This window comes from Psittacula echo (assembly GCF_963264785.1).
Source record: "Psittacula echo genome assembly, chromosome: 2".
Classification (NCBI taxonomy): domain Eukaryota; kingdom Metazoa; phylum Chordata; class Aves; order Psittaciformes; family Psittacidae; genus Psittacula; species Psittacula echo.
Genome location: NC_137737.1, coordinates 85,079,222 through 85,101,696, shown reverse-complemented (window position 1 = coordinate 85,101,696; position 22,475 = coordinate 85,079,222). Strand labels below are relative to the sequence as shown.

Genomic DNA, 22,475 nt, shown 5'->3' with positions numbered 1-22,475 from the left:
TGTTTACGCTGCCAATACTACTTCTACCAAATGAGAATTATTCCAGGACACAGCCTCTAAAACAACATCACTTCCAAATTATTTCAAGATGCCCAGCAGCAGATGGACCGCAGACTTACATCCTAAATGAAAATTATCACACCTTGACTGAAGGAGGTAGGGGGTGAAGAGAAGCTCATTACCAAGTATGAAAAGTCATGAACATCAAGTACTACACACTGAATTGAAGCAATACCACTCTGCATAAAGATTTTTCAGGCCATTTCCCATAAGGCTGCATTTCATCTCTTCCAACAGTTTACTTCAGGGAAGTGAAAGTAAGGGATGGATGTGCAGAACCAAATTAAACTTTTACATCAAACCCATCCATGTCTTGGCATCTATACATAGATTGACTAGTCTCACTAGACTCTGCTAGTTAGACTAACATGTGGCACTTAAATTTTTCAGCTATATTTACCGGGTTGTCTTCTCAATTTTCAACTGGGAAAATGAAGACATTTCTCTGCCAGGTTTGTGTTAAAATTCTTTTTTTCAGACAAGTCTTACATTTCCTTCTTTTTTCATATTTTGAAAGCTAAACATGTTTTTAGGCATTTCCCCTTCCCCCCCTCCTTTTAGTCAAACTGATCTTGGCAGATCATGAATCATCAACTAACACTGCAACTCTTATCTCCATCTTAAGAAACACGAAATCAAACTGAAAAAAATATATAAATCAAGGCTTTTCTCTCTTTGCTCTTCATTCTTTTCCTGTATTTGCTAGAAAGGCTCAGTTTGTATTCATGTCCATGACTACAGTCTGAAGAAACTAGGATAGAATTAATCATATCCAATTTATGCCACATATTAAAGATAATGGATACAAATCTAAGCAAAGCCTAGGAGAGCTAACGTGCTAACTCATACACTGCTATGCCAAAACTAAACTCCTGGAAGCATTCCCTGGCATCCAATCATAAAAAGAAGCCAAACAAAAACCCCCAAACATATATGCATGTCTCAAATTCTCCCTCCCCCTGGGCTAATGCTCAGAATCAAACCAGGAGAGACTTTCCGAGGTACTGTAAACAGTACCAGGGTTATGTCTGAGCAATTAGATTTACATTTTCTCTAACCCTTTTTGCCTAGGGAATCTTGTAAGATTAAAGCTATTATTAATATCATGTGCAACAGCAGTAAATCCAGAGGATAACACTGCTCATGAGTTGTTCTCTGAACTTGCTACAGAGCCTACAAATATGCTACAGACTAAAGAGGCATACAATATAGAGACGAGATCCTCACCTAAGGCTACAGAGACAGGCCTGTTGACACCCTCTGAGAGTCTAGCCTACTTATGCTACTTAAAATACATTTAAGAAAAGCAGTGGTTTGCTAGAATAATTTAGGATTCAGTTTTCAAACGCCTTCCTAGAAAGTGCTCTGATGTAGGCTTCCAACTTTTCAGGCCCCCAAAAATCTACCACAAATGTTCTGTTAACTACTGCAGCAGAACTACTGGATTGTCTTCATAATCAACTAATGAGACCACGGTCACCAAGAAGCCAAATTCCCAAGTACTCCTCTTACTCACTTTCAATGAATAAATCTTTCATGAAATAACTGTTTCCTCCCAGCACACAGTCCCTATTGAAATGGTAATTGCTCTTAACATTAAGTCAGTCTACAATTAGCCAGTGTTAGATCATACTCAGTGTTAGACCACATACTCACTTTGCTGACTCTCAGCAGGCAGCAGTGGACAGTGCTGTGGGAGAGGAGATGAGGACAAATCATGCAGAAGAGTGCTCCTGAGAGTGCTCTGCAGAAACCTGCTGCTTGGGAACCTCCCAAGCCAGAGGCCATGTCCTTGTATTTAGTAGCCCTCAACAAAAGCTATTTTCCATGAATTTTCTAGTGGCTTTCGTAATCCAAGACTACTTCTTGCAGAGTTTAGTGCTGTCTTTCTGGAGTTCATCATTGGTAGGGCATTTAACAAAGCAAAACAGCTTTGTATCACCTGCAAACTTGAAGATTTCACTGTTTACTTCCTTAAGGTCACTAGCAACAATCAATACTTTCACTGTTTACATATATGAAGTCATATGTCTACCACTTCTGCAAATATAGATTTTGTTTATTCATTCAAATCCTAACGCATGAATATTTGCCCAGAAGCTTGGCCCAACACTGCCTCCTGTACTGAAAGGTGAAATGAGCTATGGAATCTCATAGCAGTAAACACTCACTGAAATTATGGCAGACTAAACAAGCTGCAAAGATTCAACAACTCAAATATTAGTAAGTATCATTACAAAGGCTGTTAAATTCTGAGATGACTTCTGATGGAAATCTTGCTGCTAGATTTTTTGTACAGACACTTTGCCTTATTTGATAATCTTCATCCTGTAGTACCATAATTAAGTTCAAATAAAACCAAATGAATACAGAAGCTATTTACTTGCCTGGGTTTTTCTCTTAAATACATTCAAAGAAAAAACTTAGAAAATATTAACAGGCAAATAGTTAATTTGCTTCAGCAATGTGAATGCTGAATTAGATTCAGCATATGAATCTATTACTTAATTCTTTTGTTTGCATAGTTTTCCACCTATGCCACCTAGTGAATGTAACAGTGTCAGAAAACATTAGTTCAGGATTTTCTAGAGGGAAAAAAAATGAGTGGATTCTCAACGTAAAGTTACCCCAAAACAGAGGTTATACATGTTGATGGAACTGTTATCAAAAATCTGTACGAACATAGGAAGAAAAACCTTTCAGTCTATTTGGGATGTGCAGGATTCAAAAAAATGCAAACAAAGATTCTCATTAAATAAACTAAGTTCCCATGGGATATGGCAGAAGACACTCTCGAGGATCACAAACTAGAAATAAAGCACAGGGATAAATCAAATATAATGATGGAGGTTAACAGTGGAATCCTGCAGGAATCTCAAAAAGAGATCTAAATAGCGAGATGACAATATATGCTAATGTTAGTGAATTATTCAGCTTAAAAAAACCCCAACCTGAACATATATGGTTACAAGCGATCTCAGAGGAACAATGGAACAATAAACTGAACGAGAAAGATGACACCTCAATGAATGCAGAATATACACACTGGGAAAACCAATCCTAACTGTACGTACATAATGATGGGCTGTAGAACAGTTATTGCACTCAAAACCGAATGTTGGAATCACCATGAAAAGATTTTTTAAATCAGCAGCTTAATACCCTAAAGGCAGTTAAAAAGTCAACTGGAAAACAAGAACAACTAAGAGAAGGAAAAAAAGAAGAAAAATAGAACTATGCCAGTGTGTAAGTCTGCAGTGTACTTTTACCCTCCACACTGCAATTCAAGTTATCCCACCACAAAAAAACCAAACAGAAAGAGAAAGGAGAACTCCAGGAAAAAAACACAGTAGAGAGGAAAAGCTAAAACACAGTTATTCACTAGTTCTTAGTAATCAAGACTTGAGAGCACAGGAAAAAGTTCCCAGGCAAGCAAAAAGTAAACACTTTCTGCAGCACAGGCTACTCAAACTGTGGTGCCACCATCAACAGAAATACAATTATCGAAGTGAGAAATGTATGTATGATCAAAAGAGGACATGAGAAATAGGAACTATGTTCAATGGCTAATATGATTAGTGAATTTCTAAGCAGTAATTTGGATTGCTAGATGCTTGGAGGCTCGTTCTACACTGGTCTTTCTTGTACACTGTTCTGAAGCATCATCTGCCAGGGCGTGCTACACAGGCAGGCGAGGACAGACAAGAGCCTTGTGCTGGCCCTGCATAACCATTCATATTCTTTAAAGCAGAAGAGGAAGGAAGAGATTATAATGAGGTTATAACTCCCCCTTTCCTTCATTGTATTAATAGTTCTTTATTGCTTTAGAAGACATGGCAACAGGCAGGGAGAAGTATGATCTATACAGCATCTTAAAAAGCCATTAGCTAATAAACCTATGTAAATTTAAAAAAAATGCTGTAGAGGAAGACAAAATCTGGTGCATTAACTGCAAGCAGTTATCTTCCCTTTCCTCATCCTACTGGCACAAGAAAACTGTGTGCATTAACTTGGCAAATTTCCTCTTCCCAGTAAAAGGTATTAAAACCTGAAAGAATTATCAAAGAAATAATAAAAAATATCTTCTAGCCTACTTGGTATGCACAGATTTCCAAAAAATGCCAACAAGACTCCTCATTAAACTGAGTTATCATGGGATACAGCAAGAGACACTCTTGAGGATCAGAAACTACTTTAAAACATTTATGACTATCACATATCTATTTCTGTTAGAAATATGCAGCTCCTAAAAACTTCTCTCCTCCCTCCTCCCCAGTCTGACACAGAAAATCTAAAGGAGCCAAGTCCTGATCATCAGAATCAGGTATGTTGTTAGTCAGCTCTGCACAGAAAGTAGAACACATACACAGAGGTCTCTCAACAGTAGAACTCTTTCAGAAAAAGAAGGTTGACTTTAGGAAAACACATAAGGAAGAGGACAACTGGCAATCACCAATACAGAAATAATTTCAAGGGTAAGACACTGCACAAAGTAGGAACATGAAGACTAGGAAACAAGGTGGCGTAAAGGGAGATCCTCCAAAGGGCAGCACCAGGAATAAGTAACATTATCAGCAGAACTGCAAAGTTTCTGCAGTTGTGCTCGCTTGTAAAATATGAAGGAAAAATGTAGTATTAATTTCAAAGCCATCTAGAGGTCATCAAAACCATCCCAATACAGGGAAGAAATCAGAACAGCCAGTGCCGTCAGACAGAACTCCTGTGTTTGGAGAAAACAGGAGAACACACAGCTCTGTTCCATAGAAGCTTTTGAGGTTCTGTCATTTTTTCCCCACTGTAAACTGAAGCAAGAATAAAATCTTTCAAATGCACCAGCAGAAACAGAATTGTGCAATGCCTAAAAACTGGAAATTAATCTACAGCAGTTTTGAAAGCAACAAATAAGGATGCTAAATTCCATTTAGTCAAAAGCCTTCTACATAGCCCTATGTGGAAGAATTTGTGTTAATGTTATTAGTGTCACTGTTGATATAAAACAACATACACATGGCTACATACGCTTTTCCTCTAGAATCACAAGTTAGCATCATCCTAGAAATAAAAGAAGAATCACACAAGCATAAAAATACCCAGTTCACTTACTGTAATTTCATTCCATCACCTCCAATACAAAAGCAACATTTTAACAAACAAGCCAAACAGGACTGGGCATTAACTGGTCGGTTAATTAATGAGTGCCCCACAAAGTCAAAAGTCTAAACTATTGCATGCAGATAAGTTGGTTATTAGCAACAATAACATGGTTCATATTAGTTAATATGCTAGTATGTTGGATGCAAAAATGAAATATTAAAAGTAATCTAGCAATGGCAGCTTTCATAAGTAATGCAAAGTACTCTTCATCATCCTAACAACTACCAAACTGTAAACACAGTTTCTAAATACTAATGTTCTAAATACTAGTACGAGGTTACAGTTTCAGGAGAGCAACTTGTCAGGACTGGAGGACAATCAAGCTCATTATCAGAGTTTAATGTATACAAGGATGCATACACTCAGTAATGAAATAGCGCTTACTGAATTATTTTGAAGACTTTCCATAGTTCCAAACACTCTCATAAGCTGTTCTAGCAAAAAACCACCCTTACTCTTCCAATACCTGGGGCTCTGCATTTATTATTTCTCTTTCTCTTTTTCTTTTCAAATCAAGAAGAGTGCTTTAGAGTATGCTTTGAGAAGCAATGACAAACATTCAGTATTGCAAAGCACAAAAAACTCCCAGCATCTGTCTTTAATACAGTGCCTATTATTTGTCATTTTCCCCAGAGTGAAATTTATAATTTGAGAAGACATGGAACCCAGTCATACCCTTGGCACATTGTCATCTGCAAGCTTAATGCTACCTGCTACCCCAGGCAGAATCCCAAGGCAAGCAACAGGAACTCAGTCTGAATGCGTGACTAGACACTCAGGGAAGGCAGAGCTCCCCTGTTGCAAAAGACACCGGTGAAACCAAACACACCAGGACTCTCAGACTGTCTCATTCAGTACTGCAGTATGGGGTGCTAGACGAAGCATGCCATGGATCTCTCCATAATTAAGAGCTAGCTGAGTATTTAATTATGGATATAAGAACCTGGGGAGAAAAAAAAAAAGAAAAAAAAAAAGGAAAAAAGTTACATTTCAAGATCATTAGGGAGCCATTTTCGTTATACCCCGCAGCAACAAACCCAGCTCCTCTTTGAACACAGTAAGAGCCCCAGGCTCACCATGTTATATATATTTTAAAGAATGAATTCCAGAGAAACTGAACGCATCAGAACTAAGATTTGTGTGAATGTCGCCAAAATATCTTTTATTAATTGCCATTTAACAAATGTCTGTGACCAAGACGCAATCACTGAAACGTTACAAAAAAATCAAAGGGCAGCAAGCCTACTGCGGTGAACGCTTTCTCATCAAGTAATGTGCTGCAATGAACAGCTCTATCAAATGCTACAGCAGACTAAATAAACTAGGATGCTAATATAACAAACGTTTTCAGTGTTGTCTTTAATTATCTCCCATATATCTCCTGATTCTAGTACCAGTGTCCTGGAAGCAGCTGAATGAAATTCCCTCCTGTTTGGTCTAGTGACAGTTAACAAATGATAATTCTAAGTTTATTTTAATATTAACGCTTCAAAGTTCAGTGCCTGATGCAGCTAAGGCAGAAGAAACTTAAGGGAGAGGAAGGTGCTACTTGAGAAACTAGATCCCCCTCCTTAGCGCACATGGTGTCAATCTCACACACCTCCTACTCATTTTCAGCTCACGGTGACTTTACTTCAAACATAGGTTTTTGACTCTAAATAAACAAGTAGCATCTGGTCCTCTGGCAGCTTTTTCTAGCAGAAATTCATAACTTTAGCTTTAGAAATGCTCTCAGTGTTGCTTAACAAGTAATAGAGGTTTGGTCTTAGATGGTATAATGAAAAGGAGTTGACTGTACTTTGGGGTTTGGAAACTTTTTTACTTTATAATGACAGTTGGGGCTGTTCAGCCTGGAGAAGAGAAGGCTGCGTGGAGACCTCATAGCAGCCTTCCAGTATCTGAAGGGGGCCTACAAGGATGCGAGAGAGGGACCCTTCATCAGGGACTGAAGTGATAGGACAAGGGGTATGGGTTCAAACTTAAACAGAGGAAGTTCAGGTTAGTTGTTCTTTACAGTGAGGGTGGTGAGGCACTAGAACAGGTTGCCCAAGGAAGTTGTGAATGCTCCATCCCTGGCAGTGTTCAAGGCCAGGTTGGACAGAGCCTTGGGTAACATGGTTTAGTGTGAGGTGTCCCTGCCCTTGGCAGGGGAATTGGAACTAGATGATCTTAAGGTCCTTTCCAACTCTAACCATTCTGTGATTCTATGCCCATGTACTATCTGTTTCAACACTCTGCCTTCAAACTGGCATGGTGACCTCCATCCCATGCACTCCAATACTTAAGAAAGATCCCAAGAGAAAAGCACAAAGCAAAATGCCACTATTCAAGCTACTAGCTTAAGATACTTTATTCTTCCATACAGATATTGAAAACCACTCACAAGATACTACTTCCCATCCATTTTTCTCTCACATATGACTAAGCTTTTCTCACTTTCCTCATCACACAGAATACAAATTATAGACTTTTATTCTTTTAAAATATTTTTTTTTTTTTTTTTTTTTTTTTTACACCAGCTTGGCTGACAATTCAACTCAGCTTTCCAGCTAATTTCCTAAGACAGCATATGTTTCTTTGGGACTAAGCTCAGCTTTCACTGAGCTGCATGGTGTATCTTCTATCCACTTTGAGGGAGGGAAATATCAGATCTTTTTTAGTTCTTTCACACATGCACACAGTACTTCAGGAATATGAAAAGAGGTATCCGTATAATGTCATAACTAGCACTTACACTGATGGATTTATCAACTTATTGCATCAAGAAATACTGGAAGCACGAAACAGTCTCTCAGAAGACTCACATCTTTCTGTACAAAAATGCTTCATTCATAATCTTGTCTATATTTTTCTCCACTCCCTACACTCACAGATATTTTCACTTCTTAAATGGAGACATTCACAGCCTCTTTTCTTGCCTTACAGTAGTTCTGCATATAAAAATCAGTATTACATATTCTATTTCCTATACTTACAGTTAAATCTATAAACGTGTATGCATTTGATATAGTTCAACACAGGTCACAGCAATTACTTTGCTACTTCTCCAATAGCAAATCTGTAGAAGGTATTATCCTGAAATCTCACAGGAAAATTGCTAATATTGGGGTTAGATTTTATAATTAAACAAATTATGCATGTATAAACTTTAATAGACTTGAGCATCTGTTAATCATAAAAATTTTATACAAAAGATTAAGACAAAAGATGAATGAGGTGGGAAAACACATTGAAGGCAATGTCACTTACGCAAAGGAGAAGAGCATGATACTATTAACAAGCTATTCCCTTAACTGTGAAGTGAATTTAAGTCCAAAATAATAAAGATGAGAAGAAGAAAGGAGAAAAAAGAAAAACGTCACTTACACCAAATCTTGTTGGAAAATAAAGATGTTATGGAGAAGGTAGGAAGCTATTTCCCTCACTGAGCTACGTTATGTATTCTGCTTAATAATATTACAAAACTATAGCTGCAAATTTTTTTTTTTTACAGCTCTTTTGCCAGCAGAAATTCCTTTTAGCCTTTGGAATATTTAAGCAAGTAAAGAAAAAGTTACAGTCACACCAAACTCTAGAATGCAGTGGGGTGATGCCCAACATTTGCTGCACCCTGCACCTTCCCCAGAAACTGCTGCAAGCACAGTGTTCACAGCTGGATTGCTTTTTCATCTCAGACGTTTCATCCTCTAAGGCAAATTGTCTCTAAAGCTCCACCTCTGAGTAATGAGAATTCGAATGACAAAGACATGAATAAAACCCTTCAAGAGTCATATCCATTATATCCATATATTCAATCAAGTTTCAGGTTTTAGATGGTCAATCATAAAATGGCAACGTACAGTCTGTGAATAAAATCTTTGTGTAAAGCCACATCGGCCCCCAGAAGAGAGCTAAAAAAGGTGTTTAGAAAAGTGGTGGAAGAAATGTGAAATCTGTTAAAGAGGAAAATCTAGATGTTGATGACAGATGCTTGTACACAGCAGTAGCTCACTCCTTCAGAGCTTCCTCCACTGGCACAATAGGCCAAGGGACCTTTTTAAGCCAAACGTAAGAGGTCCTGCTGCCAGAAAGTGAGACTCAGTCAATACTCTACCCACTGAAGTTGCACATTTCCTCTCCAAAAACTTAAGCACAAGATGAGGCAGTCTATGTGTCCCAAACTATCACTATATTTTAACCGTAAATATTCATTATGCTGAGCCAATGCCACCTTGCTTTTCCAATAATTTGGTTTTACAGATGCATGAACAGAGTAAAGAGGTCTTTTTTCAACTTTATGTTGGCGAACTACATGGGAGAAACACTCACTCTGAGTATTTATGGAAATAAAATGTTACCTGTTCACAACAGTTTGGTGTCCATGTTTAACAAACTCTGAAGTATCTCGCTTTCTTTTTTCCCTTCTTAGAACTCTCAAGATTTCCCAGTGACAAGCACCGTTGACTCTACAACAGACAACATTAGAACTAACCTGACTGAAACACCTTCATCCATGATGGAAACTATCTCTTACAGGACTTGTGTGCAAGCAAGCTGAACATCAGACATCATTGCCCAAGTCTTAGCTGTGCTGAAGGGCAGCTATTCCCAAGTGAAAGGGTCAGGACTTTGACTCTACAGTTGCTGCCCCAGCTAAACAACCAGAACAACAGGGTAAAATCAAGGAGCAGAAAGAGTTTCAAGCACTTCCATATTTAGGGTGCAAACAAACATACAAGCTAGCTTTAATGGCTTAGCTCTATAATCTACTTCCTATTTTTTAAATTCTGTCAGAAGTTTGGACAATGTTAAGGTCATTAACAAGGCAAATATTAAATATAGTTCAATGACAGCAGAACCTTCAGTGGCAAACGAAAAATGGAAATAACAATGCCTGTTGTTATTTCTTGTCAGTCGTAACAGAACTAAGTGAGGGAAAGGAAAAACAAATATTCTTTGAGTTAAATGCTCTATCTGCAGCCTAAATTTTTGAGACTTTCATCACACTTCTAAAAGAAAAAAAAGCAGGTGCAGCCGAACTAACATATTCAGACTTAAGAAGTAACACAGAGATAGCTGAAGGGTAACACAGGCCTTCAACAGCTCCTCTATCACCATGTAACTGAGTAGGTACCAAGACTGGCTCTTCGACATACGGACACCCATATGCTTCATTAGCATGATTTTGGTTTTGAGTCACCACATTCTAAATTATCCTCTCGTTTAGTTTTTTTGGTTTTGTGTTTTTTTTTTTTTTTCTTTTTACACAATGAATATGTCTGAGGCCAAAATCCACACCCTTAACTGAATTAAAATCCAGGCAACATAATTTATTCTTTCTAGAGCTAATGGAAAGTCAGACATAATGCTGGATTCACAATCCCCAGGTAAGTTTAAGTTATGAAACACATAATTAACATATGTATACTGAGAAACCACTCTACTGCATTCATATTTAGGAATTAAATCACTGTAATTACCCACTTTGTTTCAGAAATATAACAAAGGAGAAGAAAAGAGTCTTTAGACATGAAAGCCTCTGCAGTTTACCCTGCTTGTTAAAAGACAAAATGAGACATATATTTGCCTTAAATATTTTCCTTAAAATCCAGATGCTGATACATAATCACAGTTTCTTCTTCTAGAGGTCCCAGAGAGACAATTAATAAAGCTTCTGTGCAAAACTGAACAAGCAGCTCTCACTTCAAATTATGTGTCTTTCAGGAGTATTTATTATGGCTAGAGTCAGATGCTGGCACCAGGAGTGCACATACTATTACAAATTGCAGTTAAACATGCATTAATGAGCTTTTAATAAGCCAAGGACTATGGGTAGCCTACTTATCCAAAATATTTTCTATGACAACATACAGCCCTGGAAAACTGTGGTTTCTATTCATAACCCTTCGTCTACATTTCACCTTCATCTATCATCACAAAAAAAGAAAAAAGCGCTTTCAGCAGCAATCAGAGTGACTGTCAATCAACCAAAACTGCAGCCATATCCAACACCCAAACCAACTCAAGTGTTAAGCAATTACAGAAACATTAAGAAAATCAGTAACAGACCAGAAGCTCATCCAGCTTGTATACTATCTCCAACTAGGTTGGAGATACCAAAATCTCTCATCTTGAAGAACATGTGAGCCAAGGACCCCACCTCACAGTCAAGTTTACCCCTGACATCTTGACCACAGCGCTGCCACTGGCTTGGGATGCCACATAAATTTTTTTTAGTTCAGCTAAACAAAATGATGTAACCCTCCCTTCTTTCATTGAGTCTTCTCCATATAATCATTTTCAGCCATTCCTCTTTAAGTAAAACTATATTTACACCAGACTTATAGAAGTATTTCCAATACCGCTTAAGGCCAAGCACTGCCTTGCAGGAAAAGTTTAAATTTGTATAACATCATCTTACCACATATTGTTTAAAGGGATCACAAATCATCATTATAACAACAAAGCCTACCATTTCATGAAAAGGTATGCTGTCACAACAATTCTATTTTAGGAAACAGAACTAAATAAAATACTTTGCAGAGTAAATTACAGTAACTAGATTGCAGGTTGCTAAACAACTAAGAAAAGAAATGTCAAAGATGATATGCCTGATGAATGTTAAAGTCACCTTTATCATAGCAATTAGCTACTGTAGAGGTGTTTACCTGTATCAGCTTTGTTTACATTAAGACTAGAAACACAGACCCAATGTCTTTTTCTGCAAGCATGCTGCAAAAACAAAGCCAGCTGTCTCCAAAGCCACAAATACTTTAGTGAACATTAGCCGAAAGCCTTCTTGTTGAGCAGCTGCTCAGATTTGTGCCATCATGGGGAGGACATGTGCCCTCAGAGCTCCCAGGGAACTCTGGGAAAGCCCAAAATCTTTTGCCTCGATTTACTCCCAATTCCACTAATCTGTGCTCATCTAAGCCTGAAATGAGATTAAAATAATCACTCAAACATCCTAGCCTCCCTCTTCACACAGAAATTACTCTTCTCTGTTTTGTTATTTTGTCTCACGTCACTATCAGCTGCCTGCATCACCCAATACCGGTTGCTTGAAGGGCTGTTTACTTCTGACTTTGAATGCAACAAGGAGTGGAGATTGCATCATACCAATGATACTACCTTAAAATGGCAGACTAAAAATGCCAGACTAGAAAGTTAAACACACAGATGTCTCTGAACCTCCTTGCCAAAGGGACATAAAATACCAGCTAGCAAAGACCAAAAGGTACATACGTATTGGTAACAGAGGAAGCAGAACAGAATGCTAGTGGTTTCTTCTCCCCCTCCTGATAAACCTGTTCCCATCTCCTGAGAAACCCTCCCTCCACAGGCATCAGACATCCAAGTGTTTCAGAAGGGCACTGTGAATCAGCAGGAGCAGACAGAGAAACTCCAGGGGACTGCACCTTCCTGCACAAGAGTGGCTGACATGCTGCAAACGTAATTAAATTTTGACAACAACTTCAAGTACTATGGCCTGTGGAGTTTGCCTATTCTGTCTAAGGCTAAATAACTTCTTGCTCACATCTATAGCTTGTACAGCCAGCGGAGCTGTACAAGCATTCCCACAGGAACCTACAGCAGGCACATCAAACCTTCTCCCTCACAGAAACAAAGGTTTCCCAGTTCTACCAGGAAAACAACTTGTCTCAGACTTGTAAACCAACTCATAGTTTTGTTGTATAATTCACGCTGGTTCCCACCTAACTATGCTCCTTTTGTCAGTTCTGACGCTTTCTGTCTCAAAAGGATTAAATCAAGGAAATAAGTTCAGACCAATGCTTTTCGTATTAATATACGAAGAACAACTGAATGAATACACAAGTGCCTAAAACAGACTAACAACGTATCCTTTACAATAAAACCAAGGTGAAGAGCACACTCCAAGTGCATATTTTGGAAATAAACTGATCAGATGGCTAAAGGAGTGTATTTTATGGGGTGCAACAGCCAACTACTCCCTAGTTAATACAGTAGCTGTCGAGGTCATTTAACTTCCTCCTCTGCCTTTAAACCATAAAAGTTGCTCACAGACCTGCTTTACAATATTAATATACAGTGTGTATTTGTTAGCATCTTAGGATCAGGAGCGCACTCCTCCTCCCAGTCCTTCAATTGGACAGCCTTTGCTTTGCGGATTAGTCTCAGGGCAGCTGACCTGGACTCCCTGAAGATAACACTAAACAGGAACAGACAGTCCAAGGAAACACCTCACACATGCCAGCTAGGATTGGACCTTCAGTCCAGAGGACCAGACTAAATAATCTCCAAAACACACAGTGTGAACATGAAGTACCCAGCACTGCCTGTTTCCCCCTGCCAATCTGCTTCTATTGTGACACAGCACCTGCTAAAGCAGACATGGCCACAAATACCAAGGTTAAAAATTAACTTTTCCCTATGCTATTTCAGTGAGAGGTGTGTGGGAATTAAAATCATGTTTGAAGAATCGTTTATAAAGCAGATAGCTATGCTGTAGCAGAGGTGTAGATCTGTGAACAGGCATAAGAAGTCCTCTCACTAGTCCTAATGAGATTCCCTCACCATGAGGTTGAGGAAATGTAAGAATAAACAGGTATATAACACTGCACTGAGTCTGGCTGAGAAGAAGTTAATTTTCCCCACAGCAGCCCTCACAGTGCTGTCCTTTGTATCGGTAGCTAGAAAGGTGTGGCTAACACATCAGATGTTTAGGCTACTGCTGAGCAGTGCTCGCACAACATCAAAGCTGTCTCTCCAACATTTCCCCCTCATCAGTAAGCTAGCAGTTGGCAAGATCTTGGGAGGGGATATAGCCAGGATGGCTGACCCAAACTGACCAAAGGGATATTCCATTGCATATGACATCTGATCAGCAACAAAAGCAAAGAGAAAGGAGGAGGAGGGCGGCATTTGTTATTACAATGTTTGTCTTCTGAACCAACCACTACACATACTGGACATCATCTCTGATGGGAAATAGAGTGCGTCTTCTGTTTTCCATTGCTTCTATGCATAGCCTTTGTTTTTGCTTTATTAAACTGCCTTTAACGTGACCCACAAAGTTTTTTCTACCCTATTTTCTCCCCGCCCTGTCCTGCTAAGGAGGTGAGTAACAGAGCAGCTTGGTGAGGACCTGGCATCCAGCCAAAGCCAACTCAACACAAACACACCTCAAATAAAAGAATGTATCCCCAAGCACAGTTTAAATTAACCATAAGATATGATTCCTTCCTTTGGACAAAGCTTATTGCAGTACAGACTCTGTTCTGTGCCACTGAACAGAAATACAAGATGACCAACTCGGTTAAGGAAGAAATGGCATAAAGTTCATCTTCCTGCCTTTCATTTGGCTATATTGATTAAAATCATTTTTCATGAATGATTTTACTTCTCATGAAGGTGTTTCAAGTTGTGAGTTAGTAAACAGACATGGTTGTTCTTATTTATACAGACATTTTCACAATGCTTATTTATTACTATTGTTTTACATGCAAAATAAACACCATGTAAGTCAGTCTACTTCTCAAAGCACAAGAATGTCTGCTTGTTTGGGTTTTTTTACCTTGAGCAAATAGCAAGGACAAACCCATGCAATAAGCTAGTACACAAAGATATTGAGTAAATATAGTCTTGGTTACAAGAAAAAGCAGCACAAAAGCAGGTGTCTTTGTATGAACAGAAATACAGCAACAGTCCATTGAACCTTCCTGCTTTCAATTCTACACAGCAATTACCGGATAGATCTAGTTAAAAATAGATCTAGGTAACTGCTGTCTGTCTTGTGTGCTCCATCACTGAAACTGCTACATTCCTACCTAAAATAAAAGCAGATATTAATACCATTGATTTTTTTACTTGTCTTTTAAAAGCACCACATTGTCAAATATCTCACAGAGAAAAGAAGTATGGGCCAAAGGGTACAAGGAATCATCTATCCCACAGCAAGACCACCTTAATACACAGATTGACAGCCTAATGCTTGTGCCCAAATATGCCTACTCTCTGTATTTCTGCACAGTCTGAAATAATATGCATAGATTTTAGGAAAGCTGATGTTTTACTTTAACTGTACTTTTTTTCCTAACCTTCACTTACCTTGCAAGATCATTTAAAGGAGGCTCAGCAAGGTAAAAATTCCCAGATTCCCCAATTCTCTTGAAAGAGTGTGTAACTTCCTACTGCTTTAAATCGATTTTATGATACAAAACCAACTGGCTTGATCAAATGGTGACAAGGTTCAAGGTCACGGAAATTCACTGTAGCACATGCACCAAATCAAAGTGCTCACCTGCTGGTTTCCCAGTCTTGGTCATCCTTATCTTTTTCTTCTTTGGCATCAGAATTGTGCGGGTGTTTCTGCACAATACGCATCCCACCAGCCTTCACTGGAACAAAAATTAAAGAGACACAATGAAACTCAGTCAGATCAGCATAAGTGAAAAATGTTTTAAGGATAAGCCTCCCTTCTCCCCTAAAACTTTGCCAAGTAGGGTAATAGTAATGACAGTTAGAAAAAGTGGCCTGAAGCGTTTAAAAGTGGCAAGCCTGACGAACAGATAGTTCAAGACCACATCTGCCATTCTTTATCACATCATGCCATCCATCTCTGCTCATCCTGAGAAGCTGCAGCTCATTTTACCACCTGCTTCCAAAACTATTTTAGGTAACTCAACTTTCCTCCCACCCCTACTAACTTGCAGCAGTCAGAAGAACAAACCACGGCAATGGTTTGTGTAACACTATGCAGAAGTCCACGAACATCAATGTTAAATACTCCCATAAACCAAGAAGGGCTGAAGAACCTTACTCTGTTTTTTCAAGTTAAAAACAACAGCTATAATAATACTATTTATACAAAGAAGTACTTCACAAGCAGTATAATAAAAAGCAAAATTAGGGCAACTGTTAACAACCATTTAGAACAGAGCTTTTTGTTTTGCAAAACATAAGCATTTACCCCATTTCAAATCCTTGTCATGATTCAGTTTTAGAAATGACACAAAATTGAAAGAATCCCTTTGAAACAAAAGATGAGAAGTGAAAGCAAATCCACTTGTGTTCATGATTTATGCCCTCCAAAGTGAAATATAAATCAGGAACCTAACCAGACCTAAAACTGCAGAGCAACAGGCAATCTGCTCTTGATCTGCCCTCTGTTTTAATATTGTATTTGTATTGGTTGGTTTGTTGGGATTGGGTTTTTTTTTTGCTTCAATCATGGCTACACACACTCACAGGACAGCCCAGGGTAAGACGATGCAACTTGTTAGCTGATTCAATGGGTTACACTGCCATCAGCAACATCAGAAAACAACTACTATGGACAGGAGTCCATAAAACCACCTACAAACACATTGGTGTATGTTACACATTGCTGTGACACAGTAAGTCTGTGGACAGCCTCCGAAGAGATGTAGCAGCCGGAGCAAGCAGGATGCCAGAGCAGCAGTTGGAAGGAGCCCAAGTGGCTTGCCAGCATGGTGAGGGGCAGCTGTACTTCTGACAGCTCTCCTATGTCCAGTCTCAGAATGATTAAAGCACCTCACAGCAGTCCAGTGCTAACCCCTGAAATCTAAAACCAGGTTTAGCTCCCAATTCTTAAACATGACAGCACTGGAAAAGACACTCCTGTGCATTAATTTTACAGCCTGGGTGAAGTCAAGCAGCAAAGAGAAAGTAACCTGCCCCAGGAGACTGTGACAGGCCTTTGGCCCTGGGATATTTTAGATGGATTCTAAACGCTATGTGGTATTTGAAAGATAAACTTCTGATTCAATAAAGGACATTAACTAAAGACACATCAATCATAATCATAAGACACATCATAATCAACAGACAAAACCCAAAGTATCTTTTTAAACCTATCAAAACCTGTGTCCCCTTATAATGCATTAAAAAAAAAGAACCAAACACACACACACAAAAAAACCCCTTCAAAACACTAACCATTGTGTCCTCTCTCCAGCATAAAACTTACAAGATTTAAGTTGGTGAGAAACATTTCACATGAGACAAGAAAAACCAGAAAGGTTAGGCAACAAAGAAATGTAATTTTAAAAATTAAACAAAAGTGAAAATCCTATTAACTTTTCTAGATGCAAAGTCCTTAGAAATTTATTTGCAAATGCAAATACTCCTAGTTCTGTCAAGTGCTGCCTTCTTCTAACATCCCAGGTAATCAAAGTGATTGGTATGTTTTGTTTACATTGCTTTATAAATTTAACATTGCACAATTGGTTCTTACTCGTTCTCTTTCAAATTAGTTTTTGCAGAAGATGGTATCTCCACAGCAACATCTGCCTGGTTACAACAGCACTTCTGGTATATACATGCACATCTTAACATTCTTCACTGTCTAACAGAAAACAGTACCCAAACATTCAGTGCTAATTTAGGTGGTCTAAAATCTCTCACCCCTCATATTGCATATTATCAAACCACCAGCCACTTGTTTGCTCTTTATCTGTCATTGGCAAAGATATGCAGCTAACACATTCAGGCTGTCTGTATGTAGAATTAACAGGTATTAAAAAGCAAATAAACAGACAATTAAAAGGCACAGCAGTGACTGACCAAGGCAATAGCTTAATAATTTCAATAATCTGATTTCCTGCACTAATATCAACAGGCGTAATACAGACAGCTAAAAATATGTTGTTGAACAATTGAATAATCTAGTAGTCTGGGGTTACTGTGCAGATCTGGGAGACCAAAAGAAGAACCCAGCAAACAACTGCAGTAATAATATTTCTGAGACCAAAAGTGAAGTAATTAGATTAGCATCCTGTACATAGAGGTGATGTACATCTCTGCCACCCCTGACACAGCATGCTCATACCCAATCTAGTTCCAAGAGGTTTAGTTTAAGATAAATACCTTTGCAACATAATTCCCATTCCTTTTCAAAAGGTCTCAACTAGACTACACTACCTCAGGGTTAGACAGGGAGAAGAAATGATTATTACATCCAGTAAGCAAGAAGACCTACTCCATTTGTAGGATTCTCTTGGGATTTACGAGGATTCATCTATTTCTTACTCGCCTAGCATTCACCACATAATTTGACAGATGCTTAGCACCGTGATTTTGTCACTTAGAAGTCATCCTTGAAAGAGCAAGAGCTCTGATTTCCTCATAGTAAATCCAGCACAGTGCAGAGAGGATTTAAATAACTGATAAAGCACCTTCCAGAACACTGCCAGATATCAGTGCACAGAAGAGGAGGGTGCCAGCAACACCGTGTTGGGATTGGGAAAAAAGCGGTTCCCAGCTGATGAAGGAGCTCAAGCTGCATATGCTCGCTCAGGAAAGGTCAGGTGGGATGTGTGCTAAGGCAGAAGGGGACCACGAATGGCTCCCTGTGGTGGTGATGGCTAAGAGGCCACCAGTCTCTAAAGCATGAAATAGAGGGGATTACCTGCCAGCACGCTCCAAGAAGAGTGCCACACAGGTCTGTTTGTCCCGCTGCTGGGTAACAGCCAAGTTTTGGATTTTAATTATTATCTGTCATGTTTTCCGCCTGAGAGGCGGACAGGACTGTCTTGTTTGTCCTGTGAATGCCAGCATGTGTTTCTCTTAAGGGTATAACTACTCCTTTTGGAAATGCATTAAACTCTGTAAATCAATTACCACTCAAGACAATCTGGAATCAGGAAATATTCTCAGTCTATTTATCACCCCTCCTTTTCCCCCACCCCACTTCCACAATTCTTTCAAACTGCTCCCAGTTTCTGGGACTGAATTCTGAAACACACTCCAAGGAGCTCAAGCAAGCACCAAGTACCTAGAGAAGCTCCAAAGCTCACTCAGCCAGGTTGCAGACCTGAGGCAGTCCTTTCTGGAGAAACCTTCCAGCTCAACCCACATCACCCGCCGGTCACAGCAAAAAGACGGGGGCTTTTAGAAATCCAGAGTATAATCAAGAGCTATAGCAGCTTCCCCTTTTCCTTAAGTACAGTATTAAATATTAATACCAAATTTATTTCATATGTACAGTATAATAACAGATTCCATTACATCGATGAGATGTATGAAGAATGGAAGTAAGAGCTATTACATACCTTCATTTCACAGAAATCTTGGCTCAGTTATATTTTTTCAGTGTAGGAAAAAGCACATAACTATTTTCAAAAACCAATTGCAAAGCTTCATAAACTATTAACACAACCACCTTGCTTTATTCCTCCACATTATCTACTAGAAGAAATGAACAGCTAAAAGCATAATTACTCAGACTGCTTTAAAGGGATTGCAAGCCGCACAAACCTACCCAGCAATCCATTACAGATGCGTTGATCTCACTGACAGATGGATATTTAATAAAGCTTAAGTTGGGGCCCTCTTAAGTTTCAGAATGGAGTTCTAAGTCGCTTCGTGCACTCTGTTACCAGCCTGAGGTCTTGAGGGTTCTCTCCATTTCATTATCCTTTGTCTTTTCAAGTGCTGTTCTTGTCTTTCCTGCCCCTCGTCCCCCCCAGAAGATCAGTGCAGAGAGGAAGCTAACAGACTGCACACAGTTGAGTAAGCGAGGGCTAACAGTGCATATGAAAAACAATGAATTTGACAATTCTGCTGTAATTAGATGACTTGAATCCTTCCTAACTTTTGTGTGTCTAATTAATACTCTGTGGAGTAAGACACATCCATAATTACCAGTAAGGTTCTTTATACAACTGTATGCAGCAAAACCAGAGCTTTTAAGCCATTAGTCAGAAAATGATCCCCTATTCACATCTTTGCCTTGCTAGGAACTTGCCTTGTTATTTATGAACACAAATCCACCTGTATTTATGTAGTGATCTCTTATTTAAGAATGTTTGACTTTCATTTTATCAAAATTTGTTTGCAAACCACTCTACTGCATTATGCTATTGCTCAGGGATCTAAACTGGCTTGAGATGGAGGAGTAACACCTAGCTTCAGCCCCTACAGTAAATATAAACTGAACCTAGTCAGCACATTTATTGTGGATATTCCCAATGTTAGAAGACCACAAGGCCAGCTTCCTCTGCCAACCAGCTCACAACCATCTTCTTCCAGAAACAATCTGAAGATAATGTAAAGCATTAGGTTTTTTCTGGCCTCAAAGATAGACTTGGGTATTACTCTCCTTCCAAAGCTGAACTGGTTACATACTGACAAAAAACTCTTCAGGGATGCTAATGACCTTGAAAGGCACATGGCTGCAAAAGTTCATATGTGGATGCATGTTTTACAAATTAAAAAAATAAAATGCTGAAATACTCTGACAGCAAGTGAAACCTGTACTGTACTGCAGTTGTGCTTTTGAGTTGTGCATCGCTGGTTTCACCTGTGATCTATGGAAGCTAGCTTCAGCTCTAAAAGAAACCCAACTTTTTAAAAAGACAGGTTTTGAAGCAAAACTCTCAAACATGCAACATCAGAAAATACAGTTACAAAGCACCTAAATGAAAATATCTCCCACTTATCCTTCATTCCCTTCCCACTGAAGGTGTGTCAGGAAGACACAACTATACCAACCCAAGGTCTTAACCACCCTTTCATGCTGAAGCCCACTTCAAGGCAAGCCAGTTCAAGGAGCTATGGCAGCAAAAGCTGTTCGTGCAAAGGAAGTTGCTTTGGTTTGGTTCCCTGAGCCAGCTCACCAGGAGGTCAGGTAAGAGCCACTGTCACAAGGAAGGCTGCAGAAATAGGAAGAATCTACTCAGCCAGGACATCAGCTTAACTGTAGTCCTGAACTGTATCTGCCTCTCAAAGCAAAGCCATTATTGCTCACTTCTATTACCTATTTAAAAGATTTTCAGGTCCTCATTATAAAAACACATAATTTGATTAGGGTTCAAAAACTGTTTTCAAATTTAGCTTTAAATCACATCAACTGATTTGAATATAAAACTAACCATCCCATAATCAAGAATTGCACCAGGAAACACTGAGGACACATGAAAAGTTGCTGGTGTGGTGACCGAAGTTCCCTTTTTTAAGAAAACTAATAAAGAAGAAAAGCTAACAGTACACGGAGGTACAAGGCACCTTGGTAATGCGAGTACCTGAACCCCGTCTGCGTAGTAGAGAACTGTTGGCATAGTCAGCGGCAGACCAGCGCCCCACCGAAGGAGAACCCCAGCTTCCTACCCAGACCACCCGCTGCTCGGCTTACCCATGAGCAGCGGTGGGCAGAAGGTACTGGACCTCCTTCGCTGGGCAGCTTGCTGACTGTTTTATGCGTTTCCTACCTTGCCAGCCTCCAGAATTAAAGCCGGGAGCGTGCACTGGCTCCAGCACTGGCCCCATGATGCTCACAAGGGACGCACGGAGTACTACTGATCTGCACTGTGTCTGCTCGGCGTGCCTTGTGCTGCCAACAGCCACGCAGACTGCGATGTCGCCAGACTGCTCCTCTCCCCTTCCCGCCGGCATCAGCCGCAGGCGGTGGTTAAGTAGGCCTCTCGGGGCCGGGATGCCCTCACGGACGAGGACCCATGAAGACAAGGCTATTCGTCTCCCGGCCCAGAAGCCGGAGATGACGACCAGCACAAACCCGGCGGGCGTTTGCCTGCAACATGAGGGCTCCCCTGGGAAACGCAGGGCAGGGATCGTGGCCCCCCATTACCGGCTGCCGGAGAGCCAGGGAAGCTGGGGGCGTGGGGGAAGGCGGGCTAGCGGCAGGCAGCCACCGGGGGTAAACCGCGCACCAGTCCCGGTGCCAGAAGCCGAGTCGGCCGGATCCTGCCAGAGGAGGAGGATGGGGAAACCGCCCGGGGCTCACACCCCCAGCAGCAGCAGCGGCGAGGGGGGGGCCGCCCTCACTCACCCTCCTCCGACCTGGGACTTGGCGGGGAACCGGCGCCCGACCCGGCTCTCCCAGAGTGCGCTCGGCCCGCTTGTCCCGCGGCTGCCTAGACCCCCCCGTCCCGTCCCCAGGGATGGGAAGAGAAAGAGCGGAGAGACGGGACCCGGCGGCCGTACCAGCAGGAGGGTGTCCGGCCCGCGTCTCTGCTTTCTCTTTGGGAGGCGAAGACATTTTTACTGTGGCAGCGAAGCCGCTACCCGCGCCCAACCTTCCCCGCGATGCGCAGCTCGGCCCCGTTCCCGCCCTGTCAACGTGGCCGCCGGGCGCCACCGCCAGGACGCGCCCACCGAGGGGCGGTGCCCGGGCGCGCCCGCGCTGCCCTGCCGCCGCGGCCAACGCGAGGGAGCGGGGCAACGGAGGGAGGTGACCGTGCCAGCCCCGCCCCGCCAGGAAAGGGCGTTGCCGCCGGGGCCGGCGGTGGGGCCGGGCTCTGGTGGGTGTTGCAGCCGATTCC

General features: G+C 40.6%; 1 protein-coding gene across 1 annotated transcript in view; it reads right to left on the bottom strand.

The window, feature by feature from the left end:
* The window catches only part of DAP (death associated protein), a 46,441-nt gene extending 24,208 nt beyond the window's left edge, over positions 1 to 22,233 (bottom strand). The window contains exons 1-2 of the mRNA XM_080610788.1: positions 22,138 to 22,233; positions 15,476 to 15,572 (exon numbers count right to left, since the gene is read on the bottom strand). Of these exons, the coding sequence (XP_080466914.1) occupies positions 15,476 to 15,572; positions 22,138 to 22,192 (152 nt within the window). The 5' untranslated portion in view covers positions 22,193 to 22,233. The remainder of the gene's footprint in view (positions 1 to 15,475; positions 15,573 to 22,137) is intronic.
* Between the last annotated feature and the right edge of the window lie 242 nt (positions 22,234 to 22,475).